Source organism: Lathamus discolor, chromosome 19 (genome assembly GCF_037157495.1).
Source record: "Lathamus discolor isolate bLatDis1 chromosome 19, bLatDis1.hap1, whole genome shotgun sequence".
NCBI lineage: Eukaryota > Metazoa > Chordata > Aves > Psittaciformes > Psittacidae > Lathamus > Lathamus discolor.
The window spans coordinates 771,390-793,209 of record NC_088902.1 but is presented as its reverse complement, the minus strand read 5'-3'; the positions used below and the strand labels follow the sequence as shown (position 1 = coordinate 793,209).

At 50.7% G+C, this 21,820-nt stretch overlaps 1 protein-coding gene across 1 annotated transcript; it reads left to right on the top strand.

Moving 5' to 3' along the window:
* Positions 1-959: 959 nt before the first annotated feature.
* ELK4 (ETS transcription factor ELK4) lies at positions 960-20,930 on the top strand. Its single transcript, XM_065698775.1, has 5 exons — positions 960-1,178; positions 8,517-8,732; positions 10,171-11,094; positions 12,164-12,280; positions 12,920-20,930. The coding sequence occupies exons 2-5, from the start codon at positions 8,526-8,528 to the stop codon at positions 13,016-13,018; spliced, it is 1,347 nt and encodes a 448-aa protein (XP_065554847.1). The 5' UTR covers positions 960-1,178; positions 8,517-8,525; the 3' UTR covers positions 13,019-20,930.
* Positions 20,931-21,820: the final 890 nt, after the last annotated feature.

The following is a 21,820-nucleotide window of genomic DNA, read 5'->3' as shown; positions in this document are numbered from 1 at the left end:
GGGGCGAGCGCTGGTACAGGAGACAGCTCAGGGCCGGCTGCTCCCCTGTTAGAGCGGGAGCATCCCTGCGCTGGAGCCAGGCTGAGGGAGCTGGGCTGGGGCAGCCTGGAGAAGAGAAGGCTCCTGAAGGGGAGACCTGAGAGCAGCTCCAGTGCCTGAAGGGGCTGCAGGGAACCTGGAGAGGGGCTTGGGACAAGGGCCTGTAGGGACAGGCCAAGGGGAATGGCTTGAACCTGCCCGAGGGGAGACTGAGCTGAGCTCTTAGGCAGAAGCTCTTCCCTGTGAGGGTGCTGAGGCGCTGGCACAGGGTGCCCAGAGAAGCTGTGGCTGCCCCATCCCTGGCAGTGCTCAAGGCCAGGTTGGACACAGGGGCTCGGACCCCCTGCTCCGGTGAAGGCGCCTGAGTCCCGTTGCGGCCCCATCGCTCCGTGCGCAGGCTCTGCGGGATGTTGGTGGTCGGCTAGGATTTACTTGTGGTTTTGTTTGCTATTTTAGCTCGTACTTATTTTAATTTTTATTTTCACTATTTTAAATTTGTTTTTCCTTTTTTTTTTTTTTTTTAATCTTCACTCCCCGAATCTTTCATTCCGTTTTAACGAACTGTTCCGTTCTGAGCCCTGGTGCTGTTCTGCGGCCCCAGCCCCCTCCTCGCTGCTGCCACGGCCCGTGTCGGGGGCGCTGCCCCGCTGTGCCCTTGGGCCCGTTACCGGTGACACCGGACGCGAGCGGCTCCCTCCGGGTCGGGGCCGCCCGCGCCGGGCCGAGGGCACATGGCCGCGGGCGAGCGCTAGGCCCCGGGGGACTACAGCCCCCAGCATGCCCTGCGAGCCGTGGGCGGAGCAGCGCGACCCCATTGGTCACCGGCCCCCTCAGCCCGGGCGGGGATTGGTCGCCGTGCGCGCCGCTGGGGGGCCGTGGGCGGAAGTGTGGGGTACGGCGGCCGCGGAGGGACGCGGCGGAGGGACGGGCGCTGCGCGTCCCGCCATGTAACGCGCTGCCGCCGCCGCCGCCGCCGTTGCCCTTCGCTGCTCGCCCGGCTCCGCCCGCCCGGGATGGGGGCCCGGGGCCCGGCCCGCCGCGGGGGTGCCCGGACATGACGGGCGGCCGCGGGAGCCGCTGCAGCACCTGCCCGCCGCGACGGCACCGCCACTCCCGGGGACCGGCGGGGCTCCTCCTCGGTGAGCGGGGGCGGCCGGGCCCGGCGGCTTCCGGGCCGGGGGCGAGGCGGAGGGAGCGGACGGGACCGTGCGCGGGGGCTGCGGGGCAGGGCTGGGGGGGGCCCGTTCCGGGGCCGGGGTCTCCGCGGCGAGGCGGGGGCGGGGGGGGGGACACGGACACGGTGAGCGCCGCGTCCGGGAGCCGCTCTGCAGAGCGGCAGCGCCTCGGGGCTCGGTTCGGGGCCGGGGGAGGCCCGGTTGTTGTGTCCGTCCCCGGCTCCGCTCCTCTCGTTCTTTACCCCTTGGGTGCTCCAGCGTGCGCGAGGCGCGGGCGCTGCCCACGTCGGTGCGCGGCTCCCGGGGGAAGCCTGCGGGGTCGCACCCGCACCTCCCAGCGCCCGTGAGCCCGAGCTCCGCGGGGTTCCCCCTGCTGCGGGGCGCGGGGCCCCCGCGGTTCGGCCTCAATGGGGGCTGCTTTGAAGCAGAAACCCGGGGCTGGGCTTGGAGCCGAGCGCGCTGGTGAGTGGGTGCCGCATCCCTGTCGGTGCTCATCCTGTCGGGAAGAGGCGCGATCCCTGCGGCAGGAGCCGCTGCGTGTTCCTGCTTTTTCGCCGGCCTGTTTATTTTTAGGGGCTTAGCGCCTGTTTGGAGGGAATGGTTGTTCCATCGCCATAGCAACGGGGCTGAGTTTGTGATAAACATTATTAAAGGAAACCTTTTCCACCGTCAGCGAGGCTTCCTTTCCATAATAAAGTTAGGAACGACGGCAAACGCTGACCCTTCTGTTTGGGCTTTGCTCCGGAGCGGGATGCGGACACCCGGCCCCTCGCTCTTACCCGAGGATGCTTTTCAGCAGAGCCTTGTGCCTTTTGGAGCTGGTTTAAGCTGCTGTGGGTAAACTCACCCCTCAGCCCATGGTGGTGGCAGGGGAGGAGGAAGCAAACGTCATTAGTGAGGAGCTGCTGCAGAGCCCGGTGGGTTTATGGCTTACATGGAAACGATCCCGTCAGTGCCGGGAGCCAGGCACAGAGCTGATCAGAGGTGTTCCGAAGTTTAACATTCCTGCTGTCTGTCCTAAAGCTTCCCGTGTGCTCTTTGCTCTGGTATCCTATAAAAGGAGAGGTGGAAAAGGGGAGATGCTTCATCTAAGTCCATAAAAGCAGGGAATGAGGTCTGCTGTCCGTAAAAGAGGCTACACTGAGCTGTCCTTAGCCTGGGATGAGGGAGCAGAATGGTTGTAGCAGTGCGGGATGTACGTGGACCGTGCTGGGAGGTCCTGGTCAAACAGGTTGAAAGGTTTTAAGGGTCAGGATGTGCTGGGCAAAGCCCTATTGGACACCAAAGCTGGCACTATTGTCTCTGTATCAAGGTCCACAGAGCAGTAGAGCTGTTTGCCTCATCTGCTTCTCCTAACCTGGGGCTTCAGCTATGAGTATGGTGGGAATCCTGGGGCACTGTGCTCCTTTGTGGCTTGTTCCTGTGTGCTGACACAGAGGTGAGCACCGGCAAATGCCTGTGAAGGAAAGGAAATGCTTATTTCTCCGGAGGTAAAAAGCTCAAACAGTTTCCTCCTGGAAGCCAAGTATTTGCTCAGCCCTGGTTTCAGGTGGAGTAACTCAGTTTGTGAGCCAGGAACCCCACATTTAGGGCAGTGTTTGTTGTAAGCAAATAGAACCGTCCGGCTTGGAGCGGGATTGGGCAGTGAAAACTCTGGAGCTGCTCTTATCACCAGGACATCCTCCAGCATTTCCTTCCACCGAGCTTCCTGCCTCCGTAACCACGGCTTCTCCTTCAGACCAGGCTGATTTTCCTGACTGGTTTGGAAGCAGCGGCGCAGTGAGTGCCCGAGCCAAGGGGAAGAGAGGAGTTCAGTGGAGTTTAGGGTGGTTTTCCCTTGTTCTTGCCTGGTTTTAGTGTGTGTTAGAGCAGGTTGAAGTTGTTTGCTCCTTGGGAAGCTGCCAGGGTCTGGAGTGTTTTGATGGTGGTGGTGCAGAGGGAGACGCCTGCATCTTGACTTTTAGTTCCTTATGAATAGACCTTTACTATACACAGATTTACCTGTGATTTACCTGTCTTGAGGAGGTGAGCTAAGAAAACAGGACATGGTGATAGTAAAATTACCTCTACAGTGCTCTATGTGTGCTGGAAGAGGACTGAGCACCCTCACATGCTTCCTACCAGGTTGGAGTCTGTGCATAGCTACTCAGAGCCTGCAGAGGCTGGGTCTGGATGGAAGCCGTGCCTTGCAGACCCTTTACCAGCCACGTTTCGCCTCTGAGCCTTTGGTTCAGGCAGTGCTGGGCAAAGACTTGATCCAGCCTTGACGTTAACCCTGCTTTGAACAAGGAGCCGGGCCTGTGACCTCCACAAATCTCCTTCAACCAACGCTACCTCACTGTTTGTTCCCTGGAGCAGCTCTCAAGGCCTTGTGTCTGCAGGACCATTGCACAATGCAGCGGGAGCTGTTGTCGATGAATTCCTCTTGCTCACACACCGTGGCCATCCGAAACCAGGGAAGGGGATGGAGCAGTGCAGCAAAGTGTGCTCAGTTCAGCTTTGCTGCACCCAAGGGGAGTGCTCCTGCATGCTGTTGCTCACCTCCTGCATTGCACTCAGTGTGAGGTCCCCAAAACCATCTCAGTGGTACCCTGGCTGCCTCTTTTCTTGCCTTTTTTGCTCCCGTTAACAGAGTGTTTCTGGTCGGAGGTTTCTCTGTCACCCTCTGTATCTTTCTCTGCTGTTTGCTCTTTCCAGGGTCATCCTTTGAGATGCCATTTCTGTGTTAGGTACCCGGGCAGCTGTCACCATGCCATTTAAATAGGTGGTAGCGCTGATTTTGCCCTCGCTGTGACTTCCCTTCTTCCCTTTGCCCCATCCTTTGTTTCTGTGGGGGCTCTGACAGGGCTGTGGACCTGGCTGCTTCCTTCAGTCCAGCTGCAGAAGTCATCAGGCTGCAGATGCTTGTCAGAGGCTGCTGGAACAAGCTGAAGTGGAGATGGCTCGAGCTGTGCGTGGTGCTGAGGCCAAGCACAGGAAACTGCCAGAAGAGCTTGAAGAGGGGGGTTAGGGCAGGTCCCCTGCCCTGCTCAGCATCGTGAGGTGCCCCTCTCCTCCCTGAGCACCAAGGGGTGAGCCCTCGTCTCTGTTTGCAGCAGTGATGTAGCTGCTGGCCACAAAGATTCCCGTACGCCACTTCCTAAAGCGTTCCTGCTGCCTGCTGTGCCACCCCGGATTGCACACTCCTTCCGCACAGGATGCAAAGCCTGGAGGCTCTGTAATCAGCTGCGTTGCGTGGGGCCCGTTGTGGCGCAGGTAATGATGAGAAGGCACCGGAACAGATCCGTATCTCGGATGCTTTCTGGAAGCTCCTGGCTTTGTGAAGTCCAGGCCTCAAACCCAGCTCCAGCCACCTCAGCTGAAGCTGCAGCAACCAAGTTTGCAGCGCTTGGATTGAGAATGCCGCAGCCAAATTCTGTCAGCTACTCAGTATACTTGAAGGGTCATCCGTAGGCGTCAGTGAAGCTCTCAAGACAATAATAGTGCTCTATTTTAGCATCCTCATTACAAAGTGTAACTGCCCTCTGCCTTGAGCAACTATTTTTTCCTTGTACTCAGCTGTTGCAGGATTGGAAGGGCCGTTGTTGCCTCTCTGCCTGATTCCCTCGTTGTCTTTTCAACTGAGACCTTTCTCCATGGACTCTTGGAAGGAAAATACCTTCAGCAGCAAAAGGCAGTTGGAAGTATTGTGCTTGTAATCATTGGTGTGTTCGGCTTGAAGGCAAAGCGATTAAACTGCTGGGCTTTTGATGCTGATGGGGGCTGTGCTGGGAGATTGATGCCTTCTTTTAAACGAAGATGTCATTCTGAAAGGAGTTGAAATGCTTTTTACTGATGCTGAGAGAAGCAGCATCTCTGCTGTTCGAGTGGGACAGCAGGGTCCTGTCCTCACCCTCATCTCTGTAGTGTGTCCAGCTGATGGGTCTGTAACACCACACCCCACACTGCAGAGGTTTGCCTGGATGAAAAGGACAAGAGAATCTTCTGAATTCTTTCTTCTGATGCTTTGGAGTCCATGGCGCTGGAAATGGCTGTAACAACGTCTGTAAGAGCAGGTCCCACCGTGCCAGGGCAGCTGAGGATGTCCTGCAGAACATGGGTAGCACAGGGAGCTTCCGCTGCTGCTCAGTCCTCTGGTTGCATGGTAAAAGCTCATAAAAGGCATCAGCCGCCTCCTGCCCCAGGTGCTGAAGAAGGAGGAACCTTTTTACCATGTTCTTAAACAAAGAGGAGTGCTCATCTCGCCTCTGCTGGTTTTTCATTTTACATCTTGTGTGATGTTTGCTTTTATTCTGCTTCTTCCTGAAGAAGCAACAGTTCTTTCATGTGCTCTCTGGCTAAATCAAAGCAGCTTTTTATTAAAGTTAAATGAAGTGTCTTGATTCATAGCACGTTGTCTCCCATGTACATATTCTTCCCCAGTTACCGTACACTCCTAGGCTCTGAAGCGGCAAGTTCCATCTGATTCCATTGCTTTGACCAACTTGAAGGTTCATTTTCTCACCTTCCCTTTGTATATAGGCTTCAGAAAAACTGTGCTCCCAGTTGCACCGAGGTATCTCTCCACTGTTTGTATTTAGTAGAGGGACATTCATTCTTTCAGAGTGTAACCTATCCATTAGCAATTCAAAGTGCTTTCTGCCCTTCCCACCCTGTGAACATGTCTTAACATAAGACTTTTAAAAAGAGAAGGTGCTGAGGCTGTGCTCTGTATCCCCCAAATGATGTGCAGGATCATGACATCCCTCAAGCCTGTAAATGTCAAACATCAGTGGTAACTTCACTGATCCAACACTCCTGTACAGTCTCTGACTGCTCCTGGGAGAAGGATCCTTCCAGCTGGAAAGCTGCAGGAGCTGGGATTTAGGCAGCTCGACCTCTTGTTTTGGTAATGGCTCCTCTGAACAACAGAGCTCTTCACTGGGAAAGGTGGGGTTTTTCCATCACTTTGGTCACTCCATGTGTACTCTGCACTGGGACCTGGCAACAATCCTTGCCCGCAGTAGAAGCTGGTGAGCCTTCAGTTAGTGGCAAGGTGCTTCTTCCTAATGGGAAGCAGGCTGATAAAATAACGGGGTGAAATCCTGGGATGAAATCTGCATGGATTTTTAGGGAAGAGGAGGGAGAAAAAAGCTTTTGCCACTCCAATGCTGCTGCTGATCCAATTGCGCCTTGATTGCCTCCCGTTGCATCAGGCAGCGCTGCTTGGTGCAGGGCTGCTGCTGGGCTTTGCGAGTGCTGTAGCTAAACGGCGCGTGGGAATAATCACTCAACTTCATTTTCCTGCTCTTTCTCTGTTAACACCTATCAGTGGTATTGACAGCTCGGCAGGATGGCAGCAGCGAGGCCCTGCGTCTACACAGCACCCCGTGCGTGTGCATCATCCTGACAGGATAATGATGCTCCGCAGCGTGCGCGGCCCCTGCGCTGCCAGCAGGCAGAGACAAGATGTTATTGGCAAATCCACATCCAAGCTGGAGGAGAAGTCGTGGAAGAGTTTTCATGTGGTTGCCTGGAGTCCCCGTATGGTTCAGTTGCCACGGGGGGAAGAGTCTCAAAGCACTGCATTGAGCAGCTGAGATTTTCTTAGAGTACTGAGCAATTATTTTGGGCAGGCATGGAGTTGTGTGCAGATAGTAATTACCAAGGAAAGCACCTTAGGCCAGCATAGCGGGGTGGTGTGGGTGTCCTGCTTGGAGATTGCTCCTTGTAATTGCAGCAATTTAACTGACTTGATCAATGGAGCAGCCCTGTGTAGCCAGGTAAGCTGCCATTAGGCAGGGAGTCATAAAAATAAGTTAAATGCAATGGGCTGGGCCCAAAAAAAGTACCTGCCCTGGGGCACCTTATTTAAATAAGAATGTGTAGTCCTGTGTAAACTGTCAGCAGGAATCCTGTTACAGGGCTGAGTGAATTCTGAAGCTCTGACTTGTAGATCGTTCTCTTCCTTATATAGGGCTGGATAAGTGCTGGGCAGTAATGAGATTGGAATAAAAGGCTTTGGTAATGAAGATGAACTGGCAGCCCTGACCAAGTCTTACTTGTCCATGTGTATACATGGACCCCAAGCAATACGAGTGTGGGTCCTGCTGGCTGGAGTTGGACTTGATGCCTCTGATTTGGAGCTTCTGCCCGTGGATAGCGTATGGTGGCTCGGGCTGCAGATCACCCCAGTGCTCTATAGGTTTGCCTATATTGAGTTTGGCTCTGTGTGTGGGCAAAAAACCCATCGTAGTTACACATATTGAACCACTTTTAGTGTAATTCGTCGTGATGGTTGGTATTGCAGGGTGATTTGCTTTGTTTGTAGTTCATTGGAAGACATTTAAGCTGCATTAAGAGAAGCTGTTCTGTTGTGGAATAGGAGAATCCGTATGGGATACTTCATCAGTATAATTTGATCTGGTTTAATTCATCGTGTGTCTTGTACTTGCCTTGTGCAGACAGGATTATTAGTGTTCTGCTTGGAAACAGCTGTGGAAATTCAGATTCATGTGGTCAGATATGGTCAAGGAGAGATGTCATCTCTGCTGCCTTGTCCGTCCTTGGTGAGATGATACATCGACAGCTTCAGTGCAGGAAAACTGTCCTGGAAGTGCATGAGTCAAGTGCCTGGTCCTAGAGTGTCCCAGCCTAAATGACTGATGGAGGGAAGATGTGGCAGGAGTCAGGAGATAAGCACTGGCAGCATTTGTTATCATTGTCTTTACTTTCATGTTTGCTCTCTTAGAAAAGTCAGGGATGATGTGTGGAAAAGAAGAAAGGAGATTTGAAAGGGAGATGGGGGCTTGACTGAAAGGGCTGCGCACCAAGAGGCAGGAGGAGTGGGAACTGAAGGAGAGCTGAGCTGGTCTGCACTTCATGTCCATGAAGTGATGCCTTGATCCGCTCTGTTCTCGTAGCGGTACCGAGGTGGGTGCAGGCAGGGGAAGGAGGTGTCGAGGGGTGGTTGGGTGTTACCTGGGTGCACCTGAGCTGGTCTCAGGACAAGTCAGAGTGGGTGAGCATGGAACAACTTTGAAAGTTATTTTTTGGCTTGTGACTCATTGCAACTTACCCAAAGTGACCTGATTTAGTTAAATGAGGCTAAATATAACCCATGTGAAAAGTACTGACATGTGGGAGGAGACGACAGCAGTTGGCTCTCAGCCCCTGTTCTGCAGGGAACATCTTTCACGACTGGTGACTAATAATTTTTACTCTTGCTGGCTTTGGAAATAACATCTCTGCTCCATTACCCCCTTCTAGGGAGACTGAGAAAATGCACTGCTCCTAAACTGCTGCCTCTTATCTGCCTTCCAGCTTACTGCTATGGACAGTGCTATCACCCTGTGGCAGTTCCTCCTCCAGCTCCTCCAAGAGCCTCAGAACAAGAACATCATCTGTTGGACCTCCAACGACGGGGAGTTCAAACTGCTGCAGGCAGAGGAGGTGGCCAGACTCTGGGGAATCCGCAAGAACAAGCCCAGTATGAACTATGATAAACTCAGCCGTGCTCTCAGATACTATTATGTGAAGGTAACAAAGTCCTTACAGCCATCCCCAATCCTTATCCATCTTACCAGCTTCTGCCTAATGGGCTTTGTTTCCTTTTTCGGTCCCTTCAAGGGGATAGGTGTTACTTCTGTCTCCCAGGCTTAACTAAGGTGTATTAGTTTAGTTTTAGAGGGGATTTTCCCCTTTGGTTTTCACTTTGCTGCGTTTCCTCCCCTGTGGTTGTTCTAAGGTTCCAGGTAGCCGTGTGCAGAATGTTACCTTCTTTGATTTGTGTCGTTGCTAAGACAAATCTGTCCTTGAATACTAATCCCCTTTCCAAAAATACATGCCCTTGCAAGGGTTAAAATCCTCAACACCCCACTTTAAGCAGCAGAATGAGATTTAGTGGAAGGTGTTGCTGCCTGTGGCAGGAACTGGAGGAGCTTTGAGGTCCTTTCCAACCCAAACCACTCTGTGATTCTATGAGATGGTGAACGTGGAACCACCTTGAGACCCGTCTGCAACTGTCTCTAAGGAGGGGTTATCAAATCAAGGGTCTGCAGTGAAGCAGCCCAAGTATGCTTCATGTATTCAGAACTGCACCTCTGATGTGGTCAGCAGCTTTGGTCCAGCAGAGTAAGATGCTTCTCTTACTGAGCTTATGTCTTCTAATGACTTGGAGAGCCTTTCATTTAGTGCTCAGGTGGTGTCAGGAAGCTGAACCAGAACTACAGCATGGGAGCTGTACCTCGCTTGCAGTGAGCCATTTATCCCACTGCTGTTACTGGGGGGGTATAGGAGGTACAAAATCGCTTCTGAGGAACCTGCCCCTTTGGTGCTGTCGTGTGGAGCTCACTGCTGGGCAGCACGAATCTGACTTTGTACTGAGGGGTCTCGGTGATGATAATTGTACGAGACATTAAGAGCTTTCTTAGGCCCAGATTGTGTGTGGCGTTTCACCTGGGAGCAAAACAAGTTTGGCATCTGCTCTTCTGTGGTATTGAAATAGCTGGTTTGCCTGCATTCTGCTGACTAGTTCAGCTACCTACTTTCCTTTATTATCATCTTATTAAGAATAAAGGTGGGTTGATGGGAAGCATTAGCTCTCCATTCTGCAAACCTCTGAGCTTTAATTCTGCAGGTTCTGCTGTCGGATTGCACTTGCTGGACCCAGGGCAGTGATCTTTGCTGCGGGGAATGGGTATTTGCTTCTTTAACATATGAAAAGGTTTAAGGCTGCTGTTAGTTTATTTAATGTCAGCTTAAGCTCACCTATTAGAGCCTTTATTCTGCAAGCTCTGCTTGAGGAGCAGAATTGCCTTGCAAGAAAGCAGAGTGGTTTTAAATAAAGAAAGAAGGAACAGTTTTTGATGGAAGATTACAGACTCCTGGGTTCCTCTGTCTATTTCAGGCAGTGTTTGTAGGAAGAAAATTAATCTGAAGAAGGTCTCAATGCATATTTATATCTTCTTACCCACAGAATATCATTAAGAAAGTGAATGGGAAGAAGTTTGTGTACAAGTTTGTTTCTTATCCGGAGATTTTAAACATGGATCCGCTTGTCGTGGGCCGGATAGAAGGAGACCCCGAAATGAGTGGTTTTGCGGAAGTCAGCAGTGCTCCAAAGGATGTGGAAAACTGCGGGAAGGAGAAGGCTCAGTCCTGTGCTAAGTCCTCCAGCCGCAATGACTACATCCACTCCGGCTTGTACTCCTCGTTCACTCTGAACTCCCTCAACTCTTCCAGCGTCAAACTCTTTAGGTCCATCAAGATTGAGAACCCAGCTGAGAAGCTGACAGAGAAGAAACCAGCTCAGGACCCAACACCCTCTGTCATCAAGTTCGTGACCATGCCCTCCAAAAAGCCTTCATCGGTCCCCTTGGTGTCCACCACTTCCACGGTCTCTGCCACTTCCACTGCTTCTGCCACTTCCACTGTGTCCTCCCTTCCCATGGGAACAGAAGACACTCTCCAGACCTTGGAGACCCTCGTTCTACCCAAGTTACCTGTCCCTGAAGCTCCAGCCCCTTTGCCAAACCTAACCACCAGCTTCACCCCAACGCCACCCATATCCTCAGTGTCCCCCAGTCTGCAGGTTCCTTCCACACCCCCATCGCCGCCCCTGAGCTCTAATCCTGACCTGGACATTGACACGGACATCGAATCCGTGGCTTCTCAGCAGCTGGAGCAGGCTCAGAGCCTTCAGCATCAATCCCCAGAGCCCAAAGAGCAGGATTCATCTGTGCTGGAGAAGGAATTTGCCAATCACCTCTCCAGATCCAAAAAACCCAAAGGGCTGGAGTTGGCTCCTACTCTCGTCATTACAGGCAGCGATCCAAGTCCGCTGGGGATTCTGAGTCCTTCTCTCCCAACTGCTTCTCTTACTCCAGCACTTTTCTCTCAGGTAACCCAATTCCCTTCCTGGTTTTGGTGTTTAAAAGAACAATGGTGGTTGTGTTCTCATGGAAAATGGAGAGGGGAGCAAGTGGAAAAACACATAGTCCATAGGTTGTGTTTGGAGTCTGGAAACTTAGTCTGGCACTCCCATTTTGTTCATACTTGGGATTAGCTTCTCCCCCAGAGTGTGCCCAAGTGGTGTGTCAGCTCTGCACGTCTGTGCAGTGTTGGCGTGTGGAGGCAAAACCCAAAGCAGCACCAGCAGGATCCTTTGTGCATCTTGCCAGGGTGCTCCTGAATTATTCCCAAAGCCCTCAACCCTCCCATTTTCCTTCAGGCTGATTCTGAAACTGCTTTAAAAATAGAGAAGCACGGAGGTGTGTGCTTAGCAGCTTGCTTTTCCTGGGTTCAGGAGGCAGTTACTGCAGACCAGGGTATTGTGACTTTGCAGCAGCTGCTTAATTTAGTTGTTATCTTTGTGTGGGAAAGGAAAGTTTTTATGCCTCATGGAAAATTTGGAGGAGAACCAAATCCAAGTGGGCTGTTAAATGGGTCTGGATGGGTTGAATCTCTTTCCTGTCATTCGAATTGCTGAGTGCAAACTGAAATGGCTGAAGGCAGGGAAAAACATGGAGGGGAGTTGATCTTTTGGCATCCTTCAAAGGGTTTGGCCGTGAATCTGGAGCATCCGGAGTATTCGGAAGCTGGATGGACACTGTCAGTGCCACCCAGACCATGCGGGTGCCCACGACCTGCTCTTAATTCGCAGGCTGAGTTTTCCATGGCCGCTTGCAGGTGCTGAATTGCAGGAGGAGCCGATTTGCTGTAGGTTACAGCAGGATTTGGCAGCTGTTGGGAAAAGGGGGCCAACTGCTCAGCAAGGGGAGGGCGAGCCGGATGGGGGTGGCTGTTGTGGGGTTTGTGGGGCAGGGGGAGGAGGAGGGAATGGGAGTTCCTGGGCTGTGGAGCCAGCCCTGCGCGGCTGCAGGAGCCGCGATGGTGGCTCTGGATTGACGCGGGCTCCGCGTTGCTGGCACTGCCGCTTCCCACAGCTGCTCTCTCCCTGTGTTTTGCAGACTCCCATCTTGCTGACCCCCAGTCCCTTGCTCTCCAGCATTCACTTCTGGAGCACCCTGAGCCCCGTTGCTCCTCTGAGTCCTGCCAGGTTGCAAGGTGCTAACACCCTCTTCCAGGTAAGTTCAGCCAGTCTCACCGTGCTGCGCGGTACCTTCCTCAGAGACCTGCAGGCTCCAGCCCAAGTACCTCTTGTAGGACCCAGGCTGTGATGTGTCTGGTTTCTGTCCCCAATATATACATAAAAAAGTCCCCTCTATTTAAAAAAAGATACATCCTTACAATTATTCATGTTCCTCTTTCACCTTTTGCTTTGGAGGTGGAATAACCACATCCATTGCCTGAGTCTGCTTAGGCAAAGGGTAAAATTTAACTATCGGTCTTTTGGGCTTGTATCTGTGATCTCTGTGGAGGAGAAGGAGGTAGCTTTGTATGTTCTGTGAGTAGAGGGGAGATGCATTGGACGCTTTATGTACAGCTGAGAATGAACTGGGGAGCAATTCAGAGCATGTGAAAAACCTGTGTTAAAGTCACTTACTGAGGATGGCATCAGTGCTCAGAGCAGAGGTTATCCTCACTGGGTTGCTCCACTCTGATGCAGGGGCATCAGAGTGAATTGATTGGGGGAAGCCAAGGGTGTTTTCCTTTGTGTTTTGAGGTGTCTTTTTCTTTCCTGGGGGAGTCTCCACATGCACAGATAGGACAGGAATGGTGAATGGAAATGGACTCTTGCCTAACGGTTGTGTTTTGTCTCTTAGTTTCCATCAGTGCTGAACAGTCATGGCCCATTTACTCTGTCTGGACTGGATGGACCCTCTACCCCTGGCCCGTTTTCCCCTGATCTCCAGAAGACATAGCACATGAACTGATGGGAAGGACAGATTGGCAAGCAAGGGAAAGACAGGACACTTAACATGAAACCGTGTTTTTTAAATGAGCAATTTGTAATTCCCCAGAGGTGATCAGCAGTTGTCATAGTTTTTGCCATTCCCAAATCAAATGCCTTTTTTGCAAAATTCCCTTTTTTTGAAGACCCAGGTTGGGAATGTTTGTGCAAACGCCTTAATAGGAGCTGCAGCTCCAGTCTCTTCTCTTCCCTCCTCGGATCGGAAGACTTCCCTATGCTTAAAGGGAGCTTTGGTTGGTGTTGCAGTAACTGAGTCTGCACTGACTGCAGTTAAACAGTGACAGAGAAGTCTTTTCTCTGGGACTCTTGGAGAAACCCTCTGTTCTTCTGCTTCCTGTGCTTGGCAAGAAGAAATCTAATCATGATCGAAGCTGGCATTCCAGGAAATGCTTGGGAAAGGGGTGTGTGCGCTCAGCTTTGCCTTGGGGCCTGATAACTTGTGCAGCAACCGAGCAGCCCGCATCTTTTCTGCTGTAAAAACAGCTTGTCTTTGTGCAGGGAGAGCTTTTCAAGGGATACCCAGTGATTGTGTTACTGACATCCGGACAGTTTTCCGATGACATCGTGTCCCCACAGCCCAGCTCCTCAGGGAAGTGAGCTGGAAAGCTCCTGGATGCTTCTTCCTGCCCTTCCTTCGGTGAGGAGGCAAGATCTGGAGCCAGACGAGCAGTGGGATTAGATCCTTCCAGTTCTCAGAAGGTTTGAATGCTCAAGTCCAAACATTTCTTGTGCCAGAGACCTGTTACAGAGCCCTGCTGGAACAGCACCAGGCGGGTGGATTTCTCATGCAGGTTTGAGGGTGGCTCTGGATTTGTGAGGTTGCTGCCTGATGCTCGAGTTTCAGCAGCCCCAGCAGTGGGTGAGAGCGGTAACGTCTGAGCATTAACGTTCCGGCTCTTGCCCCACAGCTGGAGTGGGGAAGCTCCTCTTCTGCCCGCTCTTATTTCAGGTTTTGCATTGGATCCGGTGCTTTTTTCATTTGAGGAAGCACTGGATCCCAAACGGGTTCAGCTCAGTCTGTGCAGCTAAGAGGGTACCACGGCCTATCCGCCTCCGAGGAAACCTGTGCTTGGGCTCCTCTTCTTGATGGCCGTGTGTGCATGGGTTAACCCAAGGCTGGTGTCCAGAGCCATGAAACATGGGTGAAACGGAATCTGTAGGTAGATTTTTACACCTCAGGAGGCCTTTTAAGAGAGCATTTAAGAGGAATCAAAGGAGAGAGGCTCTCCTCTCGCAGGCTGATGCTGTGCTCTGTTGGTGTGGGGTGAGGTGCCCTTCTGCTGTGGGCATCTGACATCAGGCAGCAACCTCTGTGTGTGCACACTGAGCTGGTGACATAAGGTGATCCTCTCTGTAAAATACCTGCTAGAAACCGGATGGAGACCATCTCTTTCCTTTGGCTTTCTTCACAGTTGTGATGAGCAGAGCAGGATTGTACCTCTACACAGGAGGAGCTGACAGCGCACGCTGTGTCAATTGCACCCATCTTCTGCAGAAGTGGTGAACTTGAGCTTTCCAGAGTTTTCCTTTTGCCACTTTTGCAGGCTCTGAATTCACTTTAAATACCCAAGACTTTACTGCAGTGACGTTATCTTCTGTGTTCTGGCATTGAAACCTGTAAAGCGCTTGGTGTGTTCCTGACAGAACACACCCGAGACGGGGTGGGGGGGTGAGGGGGTTGCTTTTTGGGCATTGTTCATCTCCAAAGTCCCCTGCCTGTGGGAGGTGGGAGGGAGGAGGTGGAGGTAGCAGGGAGTGAGCTCGTGGTGAACTGTCTTCCTCTTCCGTTGCGTCAGAGGCATGATGCTGCTTCGCGTTTAGACATCAGCAGATGCAGGATGAGGTTCCTGTGCCAGCAGCTCTTCAGATGACAATGTGCAATATTGACCTTTTTTGTTTTGAATGCAGAAAGCAAGCTGCAGATCTTAACCAAGAGCAGGCACCGGGAGTTCTCTGGTTTGCATGATGCCTTGTGAGTCTGCTCTAGAAAATATATATATAGCTATGTATAAATAGCAGCACTTTTAATGGTTGTTTTAGGCTGGCCAATTTTATTGCCCACCAAGTGTGAGCAACGTTGCAGACTAGGATTAGAGTTTAAAACAGAATTAATGAGCACTAAAGACTTGCAATTTAATTGCTTCCCTTTCCTTGTCCCCTATGGAGAAAAGCCAAGTTTATTTGTTGTGTATGTGCACACATGCACTTAACTGTGTGTAAACTCTATCAGCATAGGTATGCAGGAGAACCAAGTGCTAACGTAGCTTGTTCGTTGTGCTTGGCCTGGTTTCATGCTCTTCTCCTCACAGCTTCCTAAGATCCCTCTGTGTAGCTGGTTGGAGATACACGTTCACCTCTGGGGATGCCATCCCAGAGGAAATGACTATGAATATGCAGCCTGGATGTGTTGTTTTAGTCTGAAATACCCAGCTTCCTCACAGATAGCACTGAGAAGAGGATTGCTTTGGCTTCTTAAGCACCTGCCTAGGAAAAGACAGGATCATAATCTCAGGAGGCAGTTGGGAAAGCACATAGAGAAGGCTGGGGAGGTGGGAGAGGAGCTGTTTGCCACCTCTTCTCCATTACAACTTTCAGGTCACTTAAGATAATATTATCCTGTATATATGCTGCCTCGTTAAGCACACATTTACTAGCAATTGTATTATTGTCAGCTTTTTGGGATCACATTCCTGTGACTTCTTGGAGCTTGGTTCTGTGCATTGCTGGTGCTCCACAAGCTCACTTCAGGAGCAGTTTGCAGCTCATTGGGACTTGTTTTCCATGTAGGGAAGGTTGGGGTTAATACTGGCTCTCTTGGTGATCATGGATTATCTGTAATATGGGTATAGCACTGTGTTGGTTTAAAAACATCATCATGCAGCCTTACAGAAGCATCTCATCGCAGCTCATGTTGCTGAGGTGGTATTGCTGAGTGCTTGGTAACACTTGCATCAGTGAATTCATCAGTGGTGGTAGAATTAGGCTGGATGAGCTTGGAAGCTGAACATCTGCCCTGCTTCTGGAAATCTCTTTATGTGTCACTGCTGCTCTATAATAGTACTGCAGGGTTCGAAAGCTTGCGCTGCTGTTGCTGTGTGTGAGCTCTGTCAGGCTTTATTTGAGATGCTGAGCTGTCAGGATGCCACCAGCTACACGTGCTGCAGGCAGAAACCATCCATGGGAAGTGGAATGGTGTTAATAATACCCTGTGATTATAGAACCCTTCTTGTTCTGTCTTACCTCTTTCAGAGGATGGGATCCTTGTGCTGAGGGTGATGCAGGCAAGGTCTGGGTTTGTTTTCTTAACAGCAGCTTAAGTTCAGCTCCGTGTTTCAGTGATCAGTCTTCAGCAGGGATGCTGAATGTGATTCACATGCACTGGCTTTGGCACATCCAAGTTGCATTTTGCAGGAGGTCAGGAAGTGATAAAATTCCTTGAATTTGAGAATTCTTTGTTTTCACTTAGAGCATCCTAAGGCTTCAGTATCCATTTGGTGCAATGGAGCGTGTGTTGTAATATGAAAGGCTTTGGCTGTTCAGCGATGGGTTTGGGAGAGTCTCTCTGCTGCGTTCTCAGCCCTCAGACACCTGGCTGATAGATTCTTCTGGGGTTTCAGTGTTCACTCGCAGCAGGGGAGGCTGCTTCTGCGCCCGTCTTCCTGCTCACAGCTTACAGAAGGGCAGCGAGCTGCGGGGCTGCCAGGCTCCCTCACGACTTCAGCTTCCCTGTGAGATCTTCTGCAGGGTGAGAGCAGTGGAAGAGCCAGCCTGGAGCCTGGCTGCAGTGTCTCAGGTGAGCACAGGCCCAGTTCTGATCCACGTCTAGTGCTGAGGTCAGGGCTGGAGGTTCTGATCTGTTGGCTGCCCCATGGTTTCTTCATGCATCTTTTAGTCACCTTTTGCTACTGTTTTATAGCAGTTTTGTACGTACCCGTGTTTTCGATACGATTCAACCTCTTCCATTTTTAATGCGTATTTGTTTACAAGACACATCTCAGTGTTTATCAAGAGGCTATCTTGGTATTGTCAGCTATGAAACTAAACTACGTCGGTAGTTAAGGAGCATTGTCAAAGGTGAGAGGTATTTTTAAACTTGATGGTTGAGCTTTGGTCTCCATCACAGCGTTGTTCTGTTCCATTCCTTAGTTCTCCTGTGTAAGAGCCACCTTCTGGGTGCTGAGGTCCTGGCTATGGAGAGGTTCAGAATCATGCAGCATGGTATTGCACACCAAGGGCGCAAGCCCCAGGGGCTCTTACGCTCAGCGGATAAGTTGCAAATCCATTGCAATTGCAATCATGAAGCTCTTTGGGATGATTTCATGAGCTCTGGTGTCCTTGCCTGAACAGCACTGCTTATGGTTTGATTTGCGTTTATTTAAACAGCAATGGGCTATGGCTGCTGTTGAGTCTGAATGAAGCAGATCTGCTTAATGCGGAAGCCTTTGGCTGTTCCGCTGCGCTGAGTGGTGGTTGGTGTGTGCCGTGCTGCAGCTGATCTGCTCAAATCAGCTGCTCTCAGAGGAAGATGGAAAGATAAAAAGGCAGTGACACCATTTTCCACCGTCCCTCGGGGCTGTTCCTCCTGGCTCAACACCTGTGGATGCACCATTCCACTCGGTAGTGCTGCCTGTGCAGGGGCCAGGGGTGAAAGCTGATTCCAGATAGGCTTTTGGCAGGAAAATCAGCTCTTTCTCCACAGGCTGCTGTTGGGCACAAGGATGTAACAGAGGAGCCACAGCAGCGCTGCCCGGTTTCTGCAGCCTGTATTTAGCATCACCAGCCCCTCTGTCCACATGGCCTGACCGTCCTGGTGCCACCTAAAGCAGAAGGGTTAAGTTTTGGGTTTGGGTGTCTGGGGATCCTGAGCTGAGGACTGTGTTACCCTTGTCTGTGTACAAAGAGCAAGCACAATTAAGGGGGAGCGTGTTCACTGCAGAACATTGATGCTTCCTGGAGGATGCAGCTTTGCTGACCATAACCATGCTTTGCAAAACAAGGTAAGGAAGCTGGGCAGGACCCGATGATGTCTTTTGATTAAGTGTGCTGATGTATTCTTACCTTTCAGGATAGCAAGATGTCCACTTCATCTCCGTTGTTCCACACAACAAGGTCCAGCTGACTAGAGCTTAGTTCTGTTCACCCCCTCCCAAAGGATGCAGTGGAAGATTTGGCTGTGGAGCTCTGTGTGCTAAAAACCAGGCTTTGAGAGCTGCAGACTTGTGTGTAGATGTAGATTCAGCTGAGACTGGAATAGCTCTTGTGAGCATACGTGTGGCCACACGTGCTCACTGCCTGAGAGGGTGAGTGTTCACACAGAATCTGGCTTTGCATATGTGGAGATAACACGTTAAATAATGCCACATACACCAGAGCAGGCGCTGCACTCTGCCGTGCCACTTCTCGCACACTGCCGAGCTATTGGGAGGCTTTTTAGGTTCTGGTATTCCATTATACCACAGTGTGGATGAATTGGTTGCCAAAGGTTATTTCTCACTGCACCTTTGGCATTCATAAATGTCTTAACTGTGTCTTTGAATAGTTTTATGGTCCTGGAACAAAAGTTTGGACTTACTTTCAAGCCCTTGCTCCTCTGTTGAGACCGCGCATTGCAGAAGGTTTTCATCTCAGAGGTGGGCTTTGAGCAGGGAGTTAACGGAATAATGCTGAACCTTTGGGAATCAGGGCTCTTTTAGTGGAGACGTGGATGAGCTGCGAGCAGTGCAGGCAGGAGAGGGAGGAGAAGGGAAGCGCCGTGGCCGGAGCCGGTTCGGGCCGCGGGCAGCACATGCAGCGGTGCTGTACTAATAACTGGAAGCTGTTTTTTATTCTTTTGGGGGTTTATTTCCTTTTTCTCTATTTTTTGAGCACAGGAAGGCTCGGAGGATGGGCTCTGCATGGTTCCGTGTGTGTGCTGTGTGCTGGGGGGGTTAAATACCTGGGCTTGCTCTCGGCTCCTTGAGCTGTTGTGTTTTATTGGGGGCTGGCATGTCTTAAATCTTCAGGCTTTGAAACGGCTTTCTAGACTTGTGTTGACTTTTTGTTCTGCTCTTGTTCAGTTGCACAGAGGTTTCTATATATGATGTGCTAGTTCTAACCTTCATGCTCTGTGAACAGGGTTGAGATTATTCCTTGTAGTTAAAAAGAGAGTTGTATTCTAAACCTCCCTTTTAAAACCTTGTTTGTATTCTGTTGCAGTGTTACCAGATGGCCTTATGTACGTCACAGTGTTTTGTGATAAGTACAGTAGCACATTTAATGCTTATCTCCCCCCCCCCCTGTTTTTATAGCTGAGAAGTATATTCTTTATAATCGAGATGAATAAAAGGGAAAATTCCAGCAACGTGCACGTAAGGATATGGTGGTTGTCTCCTCTAAGGTCTGTTAGGGCAGCTGGAATTAATCTGGGACTCAAAGGACTCTGAATAGGAATCGTAACCAGCGTGAGACTTTGTCTTGGGAATTCTGCGCCTCCTTGAGCCAGCTGCTGGCAGGTGGGAGTCCCATGCCAGAAGCTTGTAAATCCGAGTAGATCCATTGGCTTCGCTGCAACTGGTCTCACTTACCCCGGCTGTGGCTCGGATGAAGTCAGGGGAGGGAAGCTTGGAGTTCCCTTTGAGAGAACTTAAGCAACCGAATCAGCTGTGGTAACGTGCGGCAGGTGTTCGGTTTTAAAGTGCACATCTGCTTTGGAAAGTGACTTCCTGATGCCTTTAGTGTTTTACTGCTCAACTGAATGTTCAGGTGACCCTGGGTCCTTTGCAGTGGTGTCTACAGTGGCTTTATCCTACAGCAGCTCTGCCTGGGGCAGACTGAGCAGACAGTCACATCAGTGAACTCACTCTTTAATCTGGAACGGATTCTCTTTGCTTTACTGTCATTTTAGTAGAACCATCAGTGATAACAATAAGTAACACTGAAAGCAGCAGCGTGAACGCTTTCAGTTACTCTTTCCAGACCAGAATTGCATTTTATTTATCTTTATATATATATATATCTCTAGCACCAAGTCGAGAGACAAAGCACGTTAAGTTGTAGTGAGTGTCTTAACTTCCTACACTGGAGACTTTCTTTCTAGACAGTCTTTTAGAGCCTGCTGCAATCTGGCACCGCTTTGGTGCTCGCGTTGCAGTTGGGTGAACTCACCTGGGAGAGAATAGCTTCTCAGTCTAACTTCTTTTTAAAGTAATACCTTATAGGAAGAGTATCTTAATGCCATTGTGTTTCTAAAACAAATGCTGGTATGTAATGCAAGTACATAAATAGCCAAAGTTTTCAGTAATTGTTCAGTGTTAACTAAATTTGCTTTTATTTAACCTTCCGAGATAACATTAGGAAGACCTTCAGCGTGTCGATAGGTTGGGAAACAACGGCTGATCCCTTTGCTTAGAGGAGATCCGCAGTTACTGGGACACATTGCAGGTTTGAGTGCGATTTGGGGGGGCAGAGGTCTAAGGGGCAAAAGTGACTTTGGAGGAAGCGCACTGCAAGGACACCTCACAGTAACGGGGGCTGCTGTTAGAGCGCGCTGGCTGTTGTTCCTCGAACATACCGGAGGTCTTTCCTGAGAAATCAGGTGACTTTTCTATTGCTTCGATTTTTGTGCAAAAAAAAACAAAAAAACAAAAAAACAACAAAAAGAAGAAAAACAACCTGACTGTATTGCAATCTTTTTTAAAAGCGGGGTGGGAACAGTTAAAGAAAACTATTTTGTGTAAGAACTGACCGAGGGATTTGCTTTGTATAATGCAGGCTGGCTTTCCAAAAGCATTGTAGCAGATTATCCAAGTCAATCCTATGTTAATAGTTATGTGCAACAGACATGCAAAACAACTGTATTTTTTTAAATAAATATTTTTAACAAAGCTCCTGCTCTTTTGGCCTCTTCCTTTTGGCACCAGCGAGAGGAAACGGAGAGTCCCAGCTGCAGCGCTGCTGGCTCCGTGATGCTGAGGGAGCTGCGAGGCCTCGAGCTAACCTGTCCCTTCGCCGCAGCACGGGCTGGCCCGTGTCCCACCTGCCTGGAGCCGGAGCTGCCCTTGCACCCCCTCTGCGCCACGTCAGGTCCTGTTGGGTGAGCGTTTCCTTTGGGGAGTAGCTCCATTCTCAGGGTGGGGATTTGAGCTGTCAGATACACCCCTACCATAAAGAATTGTTACCCTGACATTTAGCTGTGTATTACCAAGCAGCACGGACGTCACGAGGTGGTTTTGAATAGCTGACGGTCCCTGGTGTGATATACATGGAATGGGGCAGGCTCCTTTCCAAATCAGCTCCCTCATTGTATTGTTTCATGCTCGCTTCCTCTGTACGGGGATGGAGAGAATGCTGTCATGGTGGGAGGGGCTCCTCTATTAATGACAGATTGGGGGGGGTTGCTGCACAAGGGCTTTGCTTTTTCATCCTGGGTAGCTCAAGGAGAGTAACAGTGGCATCCTCTGGTGCCAGAGCAGAATTACAGCACCCGGGCTGTGAGGCTGCAGGGTACCTGAAAACAACCGAGGAGTTTAGTCCAGGATTCACCGCATCTCCCTCCTTCCAGCAATGGCCTGATGCTCACTCAGCTTTAAGTCTAACAAAGGCAATCCAAGGAGTCTATTCTCTGTAGAACCACCCGTGGGAGCTTGGAAAGGCAGCTTATGGAAGGTAAGATCTGCTTGGAAAACCAGAACCACTGAACCAAATGTAAGTTAAAGAGCTGTTAGATTGAGGTAGCAGCTGATAGTCTTGGCCAGAAAGAGCTGAATTATCCAAG